This window comes from Primulina eburnea, chromosome 6 (assembly GCF_022965805.1).
Source record: "Primulina eburnea isolate SZY01 chromosome 6, ASM2296580v1, whole genome shotgun sequence".
Taxonomy (NCBI): domain Eukaryota; kingdom Viridiplantae; phylum Streptophyta; class Magnoliopsida; order Lamiales; family Gesneriaceae; genus Primulina; species Primulina eburnea.
This window is the reverse complement of record NC_133106.1, coordinates 28,954,317-28,971,725: the sequence shown is the minus strand read 5'-3', so window position 1 is coordinate 28,971,725 and position 17,409 is coordinate 28,954,317. Positions and strand designations below refer to the sequence as shown.

At 39.1% G+C, this 17,409-nt stretch overlaps 2 protein-coding genes across 2 annotated transcripts; both read left to right on the top strand.

Annotated features, from left to right (window-relative positions):
• The first annotated feature begins 501 nt into the window (after positions 1–501).
• On the top strand, positions 502–7,591 carry LOC140833426 (uncharacterized). Its single transcript, XM_073197765.1, has 2 exons — positions 502–1,593; positions 7,477–7,591. The coding sequence occupies exons 1-2, from the start codon at positions 516–518 to the stop codon at positions 7,515–7,517; spliced, it is 1,119 nt and encodes a 372-aa protein (XP_073053866.1). The 5' UTR covers positions 502–515; the 3' UTR covers positions 7,518–7,591.
• Positions 7,592–13,472: 5,881 nt separating this feature from the next.
• On the top strand, positions 13,473–15,865 carry LOC140834092 (aluminum-activated malate transporter 2-like). The gene is made up of 6 exons (XM_073198728.1): positions 13,473–13,846; positions 13,999–14,139; positions 14,257–14,529; positions 14,646–14,755; positions 14,899–15,042; positions 15,296–15,865. Exons 1-6 carry the CDS (start codon positions 13,567–13,569, stop codon positions 15,719–15,721), a joined length of 1,374 nt encoding a protein of 457 aa, XP_073054829.1. The 5' UTR covers positions 13,473–13,566; the 3' UTR covers positions 15,722–15,865.
• The last annotated feature ends 1,544 nt before the right edge of the window (positions 15,866–17,409 follow it).

The window sequence follows — 17,409 nt, the reverse complement described above, 5'->3', positions numbered from 1 at the left end:
GACAGGAGGTGCTGAACTCTGAGTAAGCAGTCCTGGTGCGGTGACATAACCCGAGGACCGCACGTCTTTCCGCATTTTGAGTGATGGTTTTTGGGAGAGGAGTTAAACATTTTATTTACGTTGAGGATTTTCATGACTTTTACTAATTTACATTTACATTGATATTTGTTATTTCTAATTGCGATATTTTCATTGCTAAATAAATATGATCTTTTAAATGTTATTTTTAAAATGATAGCTCAAAAAAAAAAAAAAAAAAAATTTCCGCATTTTAAAACGAGCAGACGTTACAGTTGGTATCAGAGCAAGGGTCCTGTATAGGGTTATGCCACCGCCAGCTTCTGCCGCTCAGTCTTCAAAGCCTCAAGTCTGTAAGCTTTACGATTTTACTGTTTTAAAATGATTTATTGTTATCACCTGCATGATTTCATGATTTATGCATTATGATGAGTTACTGCTTATGTTTAACTGTTTTACGATTTAAAGTTCTTTAATTTCAAAACTAGATTAATTGCATGATGGGTTACGTGTTGATTGGACTGTATTCAGATATGCCTCCCAGACGTGAGCCTAGGATGGTCAGGGTGGACGATATTCCAGAGGGTGGCAGGGGTCCTCCACCACCACCGCCAGGGGACCCAGCTACCCGAGTCTTAGAGGGTATGGCCAGACTTTTGGAGCAGGTGCAACAGGCTCCTAGACAGCAGACTGACATCTTTGAGCAGTTCCGTAGGCTCAACCCGAAGGAGTTCGGGGGTACTACTGATCCGTTTGTTGCAGAGGGTTGGATCAGGTCGTTAGAGTTGCATTTTGATTACCTGGGGGTGAGGGATGGCGACCGGGCCAGATGCGCCATTTATATGCTGAGGGATGATGCGTCCTTGTGGTGGGAGGGAGCCGCACATGCAGTGGATGTGGCTACTCTCACATGGGCCAGATTCAGAGAGTTGTTCTTCGGGAAGTACTTCCCAGCTGACGTCAGGGGCCGCCTGACGAGAGAGTTTATGAGCCTCAGGCAGACAGATTTATCAGTGGCGGAGTTTATCCGCAAGTTCGACAGGGGCTGCCACTTCGTGCCCATGATAGCAGGGGATGCCGCCCAGAAGCTGAGGCATTTCCTGGATGGACTGAGACCTACTCTCCGCCGAGACGTCATGCTGATGAGGCCGGCGAGTTATGATGAGGCCACTGCCTGCGCTTTTCAGGCAGAGCAGGCACTGCGGGACATAGATTTTGAGATGCAGCGGAAGCGGCATCAGGCCCAGTCCAGTGCACAGCCACAGAAGAAGCAGTACACAGGGCCACAGAGACAGCAGGGGCAGCAGAAGCCCCAGGGACAGCACAGGGGGCCAGGACAGCAGCGACCACCCCCGGCACCAGGGGCTCCTAGGCAGGAGGGGGGACCGCCGTGTCAGCAGTGCAACAAATATCATTATGGCAAATGCATGTGGGGCACCTATAAATGCTTCGTATGCAAACAGGAGGGGCACAAGGCTGCAGATTGCCCTCAGAATAAGGGTCCCACTACCGGCAGGGCATATGTGATGCATGCCGAGGAGGCTGAGGAAGAGCCAGACTCGACATTGATTACTGGTAACCCTTTGGTTTAAGATTTTAAATTATTGTACTATTACATGGATTTTATGCTTGTTTGAAGACTCAATTGGGGAATTTATAACCTAGAAAGATTTAGGATGCATGTTCTACTTGGTTGGGAGTAAGAATTTAATTGTTTAATATGAGAAATTTTAGGGACCTGATTGTAATAACAGATAATTTAAGGACCGAAATGCAATTTTCGAACTTTAAGAGGATTAATTTGAAATTTTTGAATTTTCTGAGGAGGAATGTCAAATTTTGGGGAATGACATTTGGGTTAATTCAGTGAATTTTCGAGGGTTTTTGGATTGTTGCCGATAAGAAGTTCCTTAAGTTCAACTCTATCAGATTTGATGGTATGTTTTGTCGCAGGGAGGATATGTATTGCAGGTGTAGCCACGCATGGATTGCTAGATTCAGGGGCTACGCATTCATTTATATCCGAATCTTTTGTGAAGCGACTAGGAATCATACCAGTAGCGATGGATTTGGGTTTCAGAGTATCGATCCCATCCGGGGACCAGATGTTCACCTCCCGGATAGTGAAGAGATTGGAACTTCGGTTACAGAAGTATTCGGTGCACGCAGATCTAATAGTGCTACCACTGCCGGAGTTCGACATCATTTTGGGTTTGGACTGGCTCTCTTCTCATGGAGCAGTCATAGACTTTCGACAGAGGTCAGTTTCTGTCAGACCGCCCAGTGGGAGGCCATTTGTTTTCGAGGCAGCTAGACACCAGCAGTTCCCGCACGTCATTTCCTGCATATGTGCGAGGAAGCTTATCAAGAGAGGCTGTCAGGCGTTCTTAGCCAGTATAGTGTCAGTGACAGAGCCAGCCAGCCAGAGACTGGAGGATGTGGAAGTAGTCAGTGATTTCTCCAGTGTGTTCCCTGACGATGTTGCAGGCATTCCACCAGACAGAGAGGTGGACTTCTCTATTGAGCTCATGCCAGGGACAACGCCAATATCTAAGGCGCCCTATCGATTAGCGCCTGCAGAGATGAAGGAGCTCAAGGATCAGATTCAGGATCTACTGGATAAGGGTTTCATTCGCCCTAGTTTCTCCCCATGGGGCGCGCCAGTGCTATTTGTTAAGAAAAAAGATGGCAGCATGCGACTGTGTATCGATTATAGAGAGTTGAACCGAATCACAGTCAAGAATAAGTATCCACTGCCGAGGATCGAGGATTTGTTTGATCAGCTTCAGGGAGCTTCAGTGTTCTCCAAGATAGACCTTCGATCCGGATATCATCAGTTGAAAGTGAGGGAGGCAGATGTGCATAAGACCGCCTTCCGGACGCGTTATGGGCACTATGAGTTCTTGGTGATGCCCTTTGGTTTGACGAACGCGCCAGCGATCTTCATGGATCTCATGAATCGCGTGTTTCAGCCATTCTTGGATCAGTTCGTCATAGTCTTCATTGACGATATTCTGATCTATTCGAAGAACAGGGAGGAGCATAGTCATCATCTAAGGACAGTATTGCAGACTCTACAGGATAGACGACTGTATGCCAAGTTCAGCAAGTGTGAGTTCTGGCTCGATAGAGTGGCATTTTTGGGCCACATCGTATCTCAGGATGGTATAGAGGTCGACCCCAGCAAAGTAGAGGCAGTCAGAGATTGGCCAGTTCCGAAGAGCGTAACAGAGATCCGCAGTTTCTTGGGATTGGCAGGTTATTACAGGAAGTTCATCCAGGGCTTCTCTTCTATTGCGGTGCCTATGACCGCTTTGACGAAGAAGAACGCCAAGTTTGTTTGGGGACCAGAGTGCCGGGAGAGCTTTGACAGACTGAAGCAGGCCTTGACCACAGCGCCAGTACTAGCTATGCCATCAGGGCAGGGAGAGTTTGTAGTATATACAGATGCATCGAAGCTTGGTTTGGGCGCAGTTCTGATGCAGCAGGACAGAGTGATAGCCTATGCGTCCAGACAGCTGAAGGTTCATGAGAAGAATTATCCGACTCATGACCTAGAGTTAGCAGCAGTGGTTTTTGCCCTGAAGATCTGGAGACACTATCTGTATGGGGAGAAGTGCAGGATTTTCACAGATCATAAAAGCCTGAAGTACTTCTTCACTCAGAAGGAACTGAATATGCGACAGAGGAGGTGGCTTGAGCTGGTTAAGGATTATGATTGTGACATTTGCTACCATCCGGGTAAGGCTAATGTGGTCGCAGACGCTCTGAGCAGGAAGCACGCAGTGATTGCCCATCTGTCAGTGCAGAGACCGCTACAGACTGAGATTCAGAGGTTTGAGCTTGCAATTTATGCCAGGGGCGAGGCCCCAAATCTTGCTACTCTGACAGTACAGCCGACTCTGAGGGACAAAATCCGAGCAGGGCAGACTTCTGATGAGCAGCTACAAAAGTGGAGACAGAGAGACGAGACTAAAGGCCAGAGACTGTACGCAGTTGTGGATGGCATAGTCAGATATAGGGACCGCCTATGGGTTCCTGACAGTGATTCTCTTCGAGCAGATATCCTGGGTGAGGCCCACAACACTCCGTATTCCATCCATCCAGGGAGTACGAAGATGTATAAGGATCTGCAGTCATTGTATTGGTGGCCGGGCATGAAGAGGGACATTTTGCGGTTTGTCTCCGAGTGTTTGACATGTCAGCAAGTCAAGGCAGAGCATCAGAGACCTGCAGGGAAGATGAGACCACTCCCTATTCCCGAGTGGAAATGGGAGAACATTACTATGGATTTTGTGACAGGGCTTCCGAGGGCTACTGGGGGATACAATGCCATTTGGATGATTGTTGACCGGCTCACTAAGTCAGCTCATTTCTTACCGATCAGGAAGACATTCACTATGACTCAGTACGCAGAGCTGTACATCAGAGAGATAGTCAGACTGCATGGGATTCCAGTGTCCATCGTGTCAGACAGGGATCCGAGATTCACGTCTGCGTTCTGGAAGAGTCTTCACCAGGCCTTGGGTACGAAGCTACTGTTCAGTACCGCTTTTCATCCTCAGACGGACGGTCAGTCAGAGAGGGTGATTCAGATTCTAGAGGATCTACTACGAGCTTGCATGATCGACTTCCAGGGCAGCTGGGAGCCGAAGTTACCTCTGGTGGAGTTCACATACAACAACAGTTATCAGGCATCGATAGGTATGGCTCCATACGAGGCACTGTACGGGAGGAGGTGTAGGTCGCCAGTTTACTGGGATGAGGTAGGTGAGCGAGCAGAGTTGGGCCCAGATATTGTCAGACAGACGGCAGAGTTAGTGGCCAAGATTAGAGACAGGATGAGGACTGCACAGAGCCGTCAGAAGAGTTATGCCGATCAGAGACGGCGAGATCTTGAGTTCGCAGTAGGGGATCATGTTTTTGTGAAAGTCGCACCGATGAAGGGTGTGATGAGGTTCGGGAAGAAGGGCAAGCTCAGCCCTAGATTCATCGGACCATTCGAGATCCTAGAGAGAGTTGGGACACTCGCATACAGAGTTGCGTTACCGCCGAATCTGTCGGGAGTTCATAACGTGTTCCACGTCTCCATGCTGCGAAAGTACATGTCGAATCCTTCACATGTGCTTAACTATGAGCCACTTCAGCTGACACCGCACTTATCATTTGAGGAGAGACCTACGCAGATTCTGGACAGACAGGAAAAGAGACTCCGAAATAAGGTGATCCAGATGGTCAAAGTCAAGTGGCTGAATCACTCCGAGGAGGAGGCCACGTGGGAGACAGAGACCGAGATGAGGAGTCGCTATCCGGAGTTATTTGGTATGTTCTAATTTCGAGGACGAAATTTTGTTTAAGGGGGTGAGAGTTGTAAGGTCCAGGAACTTAATTAGCGTAACCTAAGTGCATGCAATCTAGGATTTTTATTTTTTTTAATTGTGCTTAATTATTTTATGCATAATTCATGCATGATAGGATTTAATTCATGAAATTTTAAAAGTTCATGCATTAGGGTTTCTAGGTGCATTTCACGTTCGATCGAGGATCGGAGTCCGGAGATTTCTCAGGAAAATTATTTTATTACACGATTTATTTTATATATTAATTTAAAAACATTTTAAGTGTATTTTTCAAAAATGAGATTTTATTTGGGTATTTTTACCCGCATTGTTTTATTTTTAACAGTACGCAAAATTTATCGAGTCGGGGGACTTTTTAATAGTTCGGTTAATATTTTCAAAATCGTTTCAACACGAAATATTTTTCAGGAGTGCGTTGGGATTTAATGGGCCCACTTTTAGGCTTGTTGGGCTAAATTTCGGTTTTAAATCTTTGAAATAATATTAGGGCCCATTAATAGGTTAATTAGTCATTTAATTGTTATATAATGCACTCTTAAACCTAAACCTAGCCACTTTGCACCTCTCAGCAGCCGACACCCCACTCAAAAATTTCCTCCCCCTCGGTTTCAGAGAACACACCAGCTCAAGGCCACGTTTTTGGCCTCTTGTTGCAAAGAAATAATCTCCGGCTCCCTCAAGTCATTCTTGTTCTTCCACGCATCATAAGGCACGCATGTATCATTTATTTCTACATCATACACGCCATATATTCGCTTTAAATTTCAGTATTTTAGGAAAAGCTTATGATCTATGTCATGCAATATCTTTGAAGGAACTTTACATGAAAACTTGCATGTTTCATTGTCTTTCTCACGTTTTCTTTCTTTCTACTGATTTCCTGGTGCGAGGGGCCGCGGTTCTTGAGTATCTAGAGGTTGCTGGTGGTGTCAAGTCGCTGGTATAAGGTTTAGAAATCTTCTGGACGTGCACGAGTGGAGAGCCGAGAGTTTGGAGCAAGAGGGGCGATCGGGTCCTACGTTTAGTGTGCAGCCATTTCATTTTATTTTATTTAAGTTTGGTTTTAGATGAGTCACTAAGGTTCTAATAGTGTGTCTTGAGGGCTGGACATGTGGTGTTGTAGGGGAGGACCGATGTGTGAGGGGTTGGGTCATGAGTAAGTTGGTGATTGCTCAAGGGAAGGGTGGCCGAGAAAAATCATTTATTACAGCAGGTTTATCCGTGAGTTAAGGGGCTGATTTTGGGGAGATTAGGGGCTGTTAGAGTGTGTTTTAAGGATGGGTTAAGTTTGGGAAAATTTGGTTTAGTTTCGGTTCAATTCGGGTTAAAACCGGGACCCCGGTCCAAGTTTTAAAACGAATCGATTAAGTTGTATTATGAACTCGAGTCTACGTCTAGGAATACTTTTAATTATGTTTTGGGATATTTTAAGAAGTTTGGTAAGCTTCGGGTCAATTTTAGAGGTTCAGGGGCGAAACGATAATTTTTGGGTTTCCAGGGGTAAAATGGTCATTTTGCGTCCGGGGTGAGAATTTGGTCCTGGCAGCGCCCTGAGCACAAATCATGATATTTTAAATGTTTATGCATCATGTTTCTGATTTTTACGCTATTATGATAATTAGGGTGCATGCTTGGTTTAAAGGAAAAATTATGTATACGCATTCTTTTTATTAAGTGATGAACATGATGACACGTTTTGAAGGAAGTGATTTAGTTGTGACTAACACGATGACACGATGACATGTAAGGCCCGGGCTCAGTGGGCGGGTAATGCCGTCGCTGATGTCCCTCGCCGCCGGGTACCGCGGTTACACGTAGATGGATCCATCGACTGACATGATGACACGATGATACGAAGGTCACAGCTAATGAACGGAATTCAAATTAAGAAATTTATCACGTATATGCTGATACGATCATACATGCTATGATTTTTTATCATGCTTTGACAGGACACGTTTATGTATACGATTTTACTGCTGACATGAAATGTATGTTCATTATGTTATTTTTCACTGCTGTGTGCTACGTATATGTATTCGTTACTACTGGTACAGGCGTGTTGAGTCTATAGACTCACTAGGCGTGTGTGATGCAGGTGAACATGTTGAGCAGGAGACAGGAGGTGCTGAACTCTGAGTAAGCAGTCCTGGTGCGGTGACATAACCCGAGGACCGCACGTCTTTCCGCATTTTGAGTGATGGTTTTTGGGAGAGGAGTTAAACATTTTATTTACGTTGAGGATTTTCATGACTTTTACTAATTTACATTTACATTGATATTTGTTATTTCTAATTGCGATATTTTCATTGCTAAATAAATATGATCTTTTAAATGTTATTTTTAAAATGATAGCTCAAAAAAAAAAAAAAAAAAATTTCCGCATTTTAAAACGAGCAGACGTTACAAGTTACGAGTTAATTAAAAAGCCTAGTATTTAAGCAATATAAAATTATGAAAATTTTAATTTAAACTTAAATAATTATTCGGGACATGTTTGAGTTAACGAAATTAAGAAAAAGTCAAAAACGTGAGAATTTACGTTCAGTGGTAAAACGGTCTTTTTTACACCTAAAAATTAGTAAACGTCGTGGCAGTGCTCTAAATACTGTTTTATATGATAATATGATTACTTCACATGTTTATGAAATTTTATACGTTAAAATACGATTTTTAAATGTTTATGATTTTTGTGATTTAATAATGGAATTATGGAGGTTTAAAAGACATGTTGAATGCTTGGTTTCAAAATAAAACGATATTATGATGCATGTTTTTATTAAATGGTGGAAATACTACATGTTGAAGGATGTGAAGGGATTGTGACTAAATACGATGGTATGTTGGAAATATCGTGAGGGTTATGGTCCCAGTGGGAGCCCGACGATCGTGTTTCCTTGGATACGAATACAAATACGAATATGTTAATACGTTGACCAAGGCCCGGTTGACCGGTGAGAGTGTCGCTGGTGTTCCCGCCGCCGTACTGTGGTTTTCTCTAGATGGATCCATCGCCCAATACGATTAAGAATACGAGTCACAATCACGATCTGAATTCAACAAACACGAATACGAATATGAATATGATTATGTTGATATGAAAATGTTTATGAAAATGATTATGTTTAAAGTTTATGAATTAATATGAAAATATTATTTTAAGTATAAGTATTTTTCACTGTTGTATGTGAACTGTATTACGTATTACTTGTTATCAAGGATATGATGTGTTGAGTCTTTAGACTCACTAAGTGTGATTGATGCAGGTAATATTAATAATTATGATATTGGAGGTCTTGATGGATAACCTGACTGGATTGAAGGTGCACACAACCCGAGGACCACCGTTTCTATTTTCCGCATTTAAGTTTTTGAATTACATTAAAGATTTTACGACTATTTATTTATTTTTTGAGAGATTTTGAGAGTTATAGTAAGGGCTACACTTTTCAACATTTATTGCTTTTTAGGTTTGGTAAAACGATTAACGATTTCATGTTTTGACTATTTCTTTTGGATTTTCAATTACTAGTTGGATGTTTTATTTTAAAATGGTGCAAGATATTTTCAAATTATTTATATATGTATATGTAATGGCCGAAATTTTGAGAGCTTTTAAAAAAAAAATTAGTACTTTTTAAGAAAACGATTAAGCAGACGTTTCAACGTCCTCCCATTTTTTCTTGGTTTATTACTGTACATTGAGGACAATGCACATACTTAAGTTTGGGGGTTGTGAATTTGCTACTTGTTTAAGTTAGTTAGAGTTGATTAATTTGTTGTAAGGACTGCATGTTTAGTTATTTCCTGCATAGTAGCTAAAGTGTTTTAATTTCGTAGGGAGTCTAGTCGAGTCGCTTTTGAGTTTTCAAAAAATCATTTTAATGATTGCATTATAGAGTAGTTAAAAAAAGTCATGGATAAGTCGTTGTGTGGCCGATGACGAGAATGATGTTGTGGTTCTGAATACATGTGTTCATGATAACTTGGGAGTCACAATTTTTTGCACTGTCATATTTGTTGATATTATCGGTGCTTAGAGACAATTTACATACCTATGATGCTAAATAGACAACGAAAATATGATTTTTTAGTAATTCTTACATGACATTGAATGACACTTTTGCAAACACACATGATCTAGCCAATTTTTCTCAATATCTTTGGGTATGTTTTCATTATTTATTGTCGACTGTTTGCCCATTGAGCCTCGAGTTGATTGAGATACTTGACTTTTCTTTGTGTACCTATCACATATATCATTTTGGTTGAACGATGCATGTGATTGGTTTGTATGAGATGACTAATGGATTGACGGTAATCTAAAACTTGTTTGAACACTTTTCGAGACGAAGTACAGATAATATGTGATATAAGAATGATTTAAGAAATCTTTGGAACCGTTTGAGCCTTCGAGCCTACGAAATGAACATGAAATATCCCTAGTGTTCTATTTTGGGCCTATTAAAAATCAAGTGGTGTGTGTCAATAACATACAACTAGCCCCCAGTTGTACCTATTCTATATCCCACAACAACTACCAAATGAAGCTTATACACTTATCATCATACTTAATTTTGAGAGAAATAAATTCATTGGTGTTGAAATGATTCAAATACTCATTGAAAAGAAAAAGAAAAATAAATTTTTATAAAGGAGTTGAGAAAGAAAAGAAGAAGAAAAACAACAAAAAAGAATGAATCAAAAAATGGTGAAAAAGAAAAAAAATATGGAAATGGAGGATATGAATGAGAAGAAAACGAAAAGTGATGGTGAATGAAATGAGAGTGAAAATGATGAAAATTCAAATATTTCTCTCAAATTTTGATTTTCATACCTTTTATTGTAACCCTGAGCCTTAGCCTAATGTTATAATCCTACAAGACCTCTTAACATTGTCACATTTATCCAATATAATAGTGGAGAAAGTTGTTCAAGTCAAACCTATGGATAGCTGAGAAACATGGTTAGCAAGTATGAAATTTAATCATGTGCATGTCAGCATCTCATTGTCTGACATAATTTTTGGGTATAATTGTGTTGAATATATTATGAGCCAAATAATCACCAATAAAGTCCTTTGTGATCTGTGTAAATTGATTTTCATTTCAATGAAGTGTGTGTTGAACTGAGCTGAAGATTTCTTTAGTTTATAAGGCGAGTGGGCATTGTGGATTTATTTGAGCATTCGATTGGGTAAATGAACATTGACATATCACACACGCATGTGACTCTTGAGTGATCGTGAACTAGATGAAATTAGATAAGTCGGAGGCCAATGTCACTTTTTGCATACCCATGACTTATAATCGTTCGCATTACTTTTTGATCGAGTTCTTATTTTCATTTTTATTTTTTGCTCGAGACTAACAAAAGTTCAAGTTTGGGGTTTTGATAAGTGCAAGAATTGAACTTAATTTATATGAGAATCAATTTGAATTATGTTAGTTTCAAACTGAATTACGTTTGGTATCTGTTGTTTTTGTGTCGTGCAGGAGATAAAACACCATTGGACGAATGATGGTGACTAGAGGTGTTTTTTAGCGTGAAATGTTTGTGGACAAGGGCAGCATCGCCAAGGATCAAGAGCTGCAGCGCTAAGGATTCAAGGATCAGACCAAGCTCCTAGGCGCTGTACAACAGTGCATGAATGGTCGAAAGATAAGCGCCTAGACGCTGACAATCAGCGCTGCAGCGCTAGACCACCGAGCATCAAGCTCCTAGGTGCTAGAACGTCAGTGCCACGGCACCACAAAATCAAGAAACGGGTGCCGAGGCGCTGCACGACAGTAATGGCGGCGAAAATTCGAGAATTGGGTTTTCGTTTACAGCTTGGATGCAACATAAAAAGGAAAAGTAGGTTTTCAGAAGAAGAAGAGCTGTTCTTGAGAGGAGAATTCCGCGAGAGACACAGCCGCACATGTGGGAGACGATCTGGAGCATAAAGATCGATCAAGAATACGAAGAACGACGACCTTGGGGACAGAGACACCACTTCTGATTTGTCATCTAATCTTTTACCCCTTTTATTTCTTGTGTTGCGATGTCTAAACCTTCGAATATGTCTTATTTTTGTTTAGATTTCGTTATGAAATAATATTTCATTCTAGAGGATGACGTAGCTCTGTTGATACGATAATTTGAATTGGTTGTTTATACGATTGAATTTATTTTGGTTTAATTGTGTTTCTTTGTTTTTATTTGAATTGAGTTTACTGGCCATAAATTGTTGTTGTCTGATTAATTCTACAACTCGAGAGAGGGACTATGATTATAGATCATTAAAGACACATCGTTGAATGTTTATATCTTTCGGAAGATGTATAACTTTAGCTAGGCCTAGGTAAGAACATCGTTTACATATATCAATTAAACTTAGATTCTTATTAGAAATGTTTGGATCGAAGTTTGAATGAATCAATTTATTCGTCACTTGGGAAATGAGGAATAAAATAATTAAGTATTCTTGGCCATTAAATAAATGAAATTAATGAATATATATTCAAACGAGAATAATTATTGTGGAAACTTAGTGAAATCGTTTCTCAAGATATTTTCTCTCATTGATATTTCTCGATTTGGTGATTTTATTAATAGTTATTGCAATTAATTATTGTTAAGCAAACCAAACCGTTAATTGATTCTTCTAGATAAAATCGTGACTATTTTAATTACAAGTACTGATATATTTTTACATACACACTCATCGTGGAAACGATACTCTACTCACATATATTAAAACTTGACAACTATGCGCTTGCGAGCGGAAAATATGCAACAATATGCATCAGCAGTGGGAATTTTGATGTTCGCTATGATTTGTACAAGATCAGACATTGCTGAAGCAGTAGGAGCAGTTAGTTGGTATATAGTGAATCATGGACGAGAGCATTAGAGTACTGTTAAGATGATCCTTAGATACATTAATGGTACCTCAAATGCTGCATTATGTTAAGGAGGATCGGTTTTTACACTCAGGGGCTATATCTATTTAGATTATGCAGGTGATCCTGATAAAAAGAAATCTAATACTGGTTATGTGTTTACACTTGCATGGGAGCAGTAAGCTAGGTTTCAAACTTGCATTATCTACAACAGAGACATAATATATAGCAGCTACTCTAGATAGCAAGGAAGCAATATTGATTAAATAATTATTGGGGAAGATCGGACACAATCAAGATAATATTTTATTATTATTATTATTATTGTGAAAGTCAAAGTGTCTTGCCCATCGCAAAGAATCCAGTCTTTCATTCCAAGACTAAACACATTAGAGTCCAATTTCACTTTGTTCGAGAAGTAATAGAAGAAAGAAGTCTTAATATGCAGAAGATCTATATAAATGATATCTCTAAATTTAATAGAAGATCTGTAATTACACTTAATAAATTCAATTCACAATTACACTTAATAAATTCAATTCACAATTACAGATTTTTCTCATAATTGACTAACTTCAATTTTATTGAGCATTTAATATATCCTATGGGATAAAGCATGCATGGTGGAAATGTAGCTCTAAATTTAGTCAATTTTAATTAAAGTGATGAACAATTCACATATTTCCGTACAATTTCCTACTTAATTTAGTTAAAACAATTACTTCAATCTTGACCATATTTTTTCATTCCTAAATATATAATTTAGTTTTAATATTTAGTATTATTTCTTATTATTAAATACATCGACTATTTACAATAATTTTTTTATCAGTCTAAAACTTTAATTGAATAGAAACCGGAGCTTTGCAACACTGGTTTCATCCGGGAAATCCCGTATAATACGCGTAGATTAAGAATCTAAAACAAAAAAACAAAACAAAACAAAAGCATTAATTGAACAAAGGTCAAATAATTTTTTTTTGTAAAATTTGTTTTTCAATAATTGTTTAAATCCGCGTAAAAACACACATAATCCTACCAACATGGGACGAATGTAAACCTACGTACGTAGGACGGTTGTACAGGAACTTCTCACCGAAGGTGGCGTATTTGATTTTCCAATTAAAAAGCATACTTCATTTTTAAAAAAGAAAAAAGGAAAAGCAGATTTAAGCTGGCCATGAAACTTCCAGGTAGCATAATCACATAGGGCCAACGTACCATCAAAAGCAGTGATTTTGTGCCTCTTCCTGCTTATAAAACCCAAAAGTCGTTCGTTGGGTTCATGCAACATTAACTGGGAAATGAAAATGGCCACTGAAAAATCTGGATTTGCAGAAATTGCGTGGACTTGGGTAAAGGGTGTTGCAAATAAGTTCACAAATGCGGTAATTAATGCCGGAAAAGATGCCAAGAAACTGGCGGATGAGGATCCAAGAAGGGTTGTACATTCATTTAAAGTTGGATTGGCCATAACTTTAGTCTCGTTATTCTATTATTTTGATGATCCTATATACGATGGTTTCGGTGTTTCTGCGATGTGGGCGGTGATGACTGTTGTTGTGGTCTTCGAGTTTTCAGTTGGTAACTTTTTAAAACTCATATAATCTTTCTTCTGTATAGTTTTGAAATACGTTGCTGGTATGTTTGAATTTGCTATTGTTTTTTTTTTGTTGAAATCTTGTTCTTGTTTATGCATTTGATGGATGGAAAATTTTTGTATAACTAAATTTCAGGAGCAACACTTGGAAGAGGGGTGAACAGAGGGATTGCAACACTTTTAGGTGGTGCGTTAGGATTGGGAGCACATAGATTAGCAAGTTTTTCAGGGGAAAAAGCCGAGCCTATTTTCCTAGGTCTATCTGTCTTGTTGATAGGTAAACTCGGACCCCCAAAATTTCGTCCAGAGGCGAGTCATGGAATCGGAATGTTCATTTCTCGTGCAGCTGCTACGGTGACATAATTTTAATTTCTTGAATTTGTTTGTTATGCAGCTGCTGTGGTGACATTTCTGAGATTTCATCCTAAGTTGAAGGCAAGATATGATTATGGGCTAATGATTTTTATCCTTACATTTAGTCTGATATGTGTATCGGGATATCGGGACGATGAAGTTTTAGATATGGCATATGTTAGGCTATCCACAGTGTTGATTGGTGGTGCTGTTTCAGTTTTCATTTGTGTATTTTTAAGGCCGATTTGGGCTGGTGAAGATCTACATGGCCTCACTGCTGCTAATATTGAAAAGCTTGGGATTTTCTTGGAAGGTACAACTTTTTCCCTTTTTCTTTTCGGCACAATCTGTTTCTCTACTAGTATCATTGTTGTATCCTTGTTTTGGTGTTTGGATTGATTAATCTTCGAGTCTGACTGGAACTTACAGTTTTTGGAAGTAAATACTTGAAGTCGCTCGACGAAAAGAATCAAGAGATGGAAGCATCACTTGATGAGTATAAGTCTGTTCTGAATTCTCAAGGCGCTGAAGAATCACTGGTGAGTTACATAGGTTGATTTGATCTAAGATTGTCTTTAATACAAAATCGAAGAAAGCAACAGAAAAAATTAATCCCTTCCCAATCTTGGATGAAACCATAGTGTGATCATTGGTTAACTTGAGTGAGTTTATTCAACTGCAGGCAAATTATGCAAAATGGGAGCCGAGGCATGGTAAGTTTAGATACCGTCAACCTTGGGATCAATACCTAAAGGTTGGAACCGCCACACGAGAATGTGCGTACCGAATCAAAGCATTAAGTGGCTATCTCAACTCAGAGATCCAGGTGCACTAACCTTTTGAGATTTTCTTGAATCAGAAAAGATTGTTAAAGCTAGAGAGAAATAATGCATCCTTCACTCACCAAAGTTGAAGCTTTCATGTGTATAATTTGATGCGTCGCACCCTTCACCGGCCTATTAGCATTAGATTTTCAAAATTGTAGAATCATTGTGCATGCAGCGTGTAATACAACCCATGGTCTAAGTGATTCAGCAATAAAACGATATGGTTATCAAAAGTTTTTCTTATTTCTGCAGGCGCCAAAGGAAATCAGAGAAAAGATTCAAGAATCATGCACGGAAATAAGCACAGAATGTAGCTGTGCTCTAGCCGAGCTATCAACAGCAATCAAGAATATGACTCGGGCAACTCCAGCTGATCTACACATATCTAACGCAAAAACTGTGTCCAAGAATCTGAAATCTTTACTCAAAACCAGCCTATGGCCTGATACAGATCTGGTTGACATAATCCCTGCTGCAACAGTTGTTTCACTACTCATAGAAATCGTCTCTTGCACGGCCCAGATCGCAGATTCAGTCCACGAGCTTGCTTCGTTGTCAAAATATAAGTTCCCTGATGATGCACATGCAATGAGGCAAAATCAAAATGGGAAGGAGAAAATTTTACCAAGAACTTCTAGTAACGATGGATCCCATAATTTTACCATTACAGTTGAGTGACTACAACGAATGTCTATAAGGGGTGCATTGTGTATAAACGTGAGATTTATGTCACTTGAGAGAGAGCACCGATTCATATTTCTTGGTCCCGATGTATCAGACAGTTCATATTTTTTCTCTGAATGAACAGGAACATTTACCTTTTGCATTTGCTTCCATAAAAGTTCAATATAATTTTGTCATATTATTCTATACAAAAGGGAGCACTATTTTATAAAGTAGAATTTTAAGCAATCTTTCAGAAAAAATATCAAAAGTTTAGCAAGCCCAAATATGAAATTTTTTATGCCTAAATTATAGTTTATGCACAAACCGAGGTACTGGTAGATTGTTTTGCAATCACGTATGATTCCCAAGTACTACTCTGAAAGGGCTGTCGCTCATAAACGTACGGGAAATATTTAATAAATAATGTATCAAAATTTGGTGTTGTGCTTAGGTGTTGTCACCATCAGTAAACAACACTGCAGCGGATATTAATTATGAACACACATGAATAATTTTATTGAGTAAAGAGAGAGCAGACATAAATCAGGCATAAGTACAAATATTTGTGCGATGCCTCGTGGCAAAAAAATCACTAGGAAATATGTAAATCGTTTACACCAAACAATGCTAGTGAAAATATCTTATGGATAATTTCCCAAATTATCTTGAATAATTCCCAAAAATACGATTAAGTATATCTAGGGAAACAAATCATGAAATGCAAAATAAAATATTAATTAATTTGGAATCGCAGATTCCTTTCATACTCAATCTGCCCTAGATCGCCCGTGCATGGTTTATATGCAGATCGACTTTTGTACATAAATTAGAACCGAAAAATTGCTAGTTATGGTTTTAAGTTAAAGGGTACTTGTTATGTCGTTTTAATTTGGAAAAAATGATTTTTTTTGGTTTATTAACTAATTCAAATCAAAATAATCTAAAATTAAAAGTTAATGTACAGGAATTAAACTTTGAAAACTGGAGTAAAACTCAAAATTGAACAAGTTAATGGACCAAAAAGACTGTAATCGTTAGAATATGTGTCCATCAAATCGACTTGTAGCTTGAGCTTTTATTGACTCTAATATAAAACGATCTTTATTTTAATAATATTTTACAATTTTAATCAATTATGACATTACGCTTTATCTGTATGTACATGCAAGCAGCATAGATAAAGTCCTTGAATATACATTAAGTATCATGAGATCTGTCTCGTAATATAAGATCATGAAATTCATTAGGAAGTGTATCATATATTCTAAACAAGTTCCTAGTCGAATAAAATAAGGATAAAGATCGCTTGAGCTTGAGACTAGCATCTGTGATGTAAACGTCGTATTTCATTGGCAAGGTTATGGAAATCTCCATTCATACAGATGACTGATCATATGATGATGCACTGAATAACCCTCCATTGGACTGCCCAAGTGGTTATCAATTATCGAATGGAATAATCTACGGTTATGGTTGTACACCATCAGTCCTTTGATCTGGGACAATTCAGGGGCTATACATACTAGTATGTACTTTGATCCATTTACCGACTCCATTGAGGATCATTAAGTGGCAAGGTTGGGTCTAGTTACGAAATACGTAGGAACAAATGTATTGTAGTCGAGGATTCACCGTTTGTCTACGGGTGAAGATATCCTATATGATATGACAAGTTGTTAGTGAAAGGAGTCTCTGGCCAG

Bases quoted from the DNA above. Each gene is read 5' to 3' on its own strand.
- LOC140834092 (XM_073198728.1), top strand. From the start codon at position 13,567: ATGAAAATGGCCACTGAAAAATCTGGATTTGCAGAAATTGCGTGGACT. The intron at 14,140-14,256 runs GTAAACTCGGAC...TTTGTTATGCAG, and splicing joins TCTATCTGTCTTGTTGATAG to CTGCTGTGGTGACATTTCTG. The intron at 14,756-14,898 runs GTGAGTTACATA...ATTCAACTGCAG, and splicing joins AAGGCGCTGAAGAATCACTG to GCAAATTATGCAAAATGGGA.
- LOC140833426 (XM_073197765.1), top strand. From the start codon at position 516: ATGATGGGTTACGTGTTGATTGGACTGTATTCAGATATGCCTCCCAGA. The intron at 1,594-7,476 runs GTAACCCTTTGG...TGTGTGATGCAG, and splicing joins AGACTCGACATTGATTACTG to GTGAACATGTTGAGCAGGAG.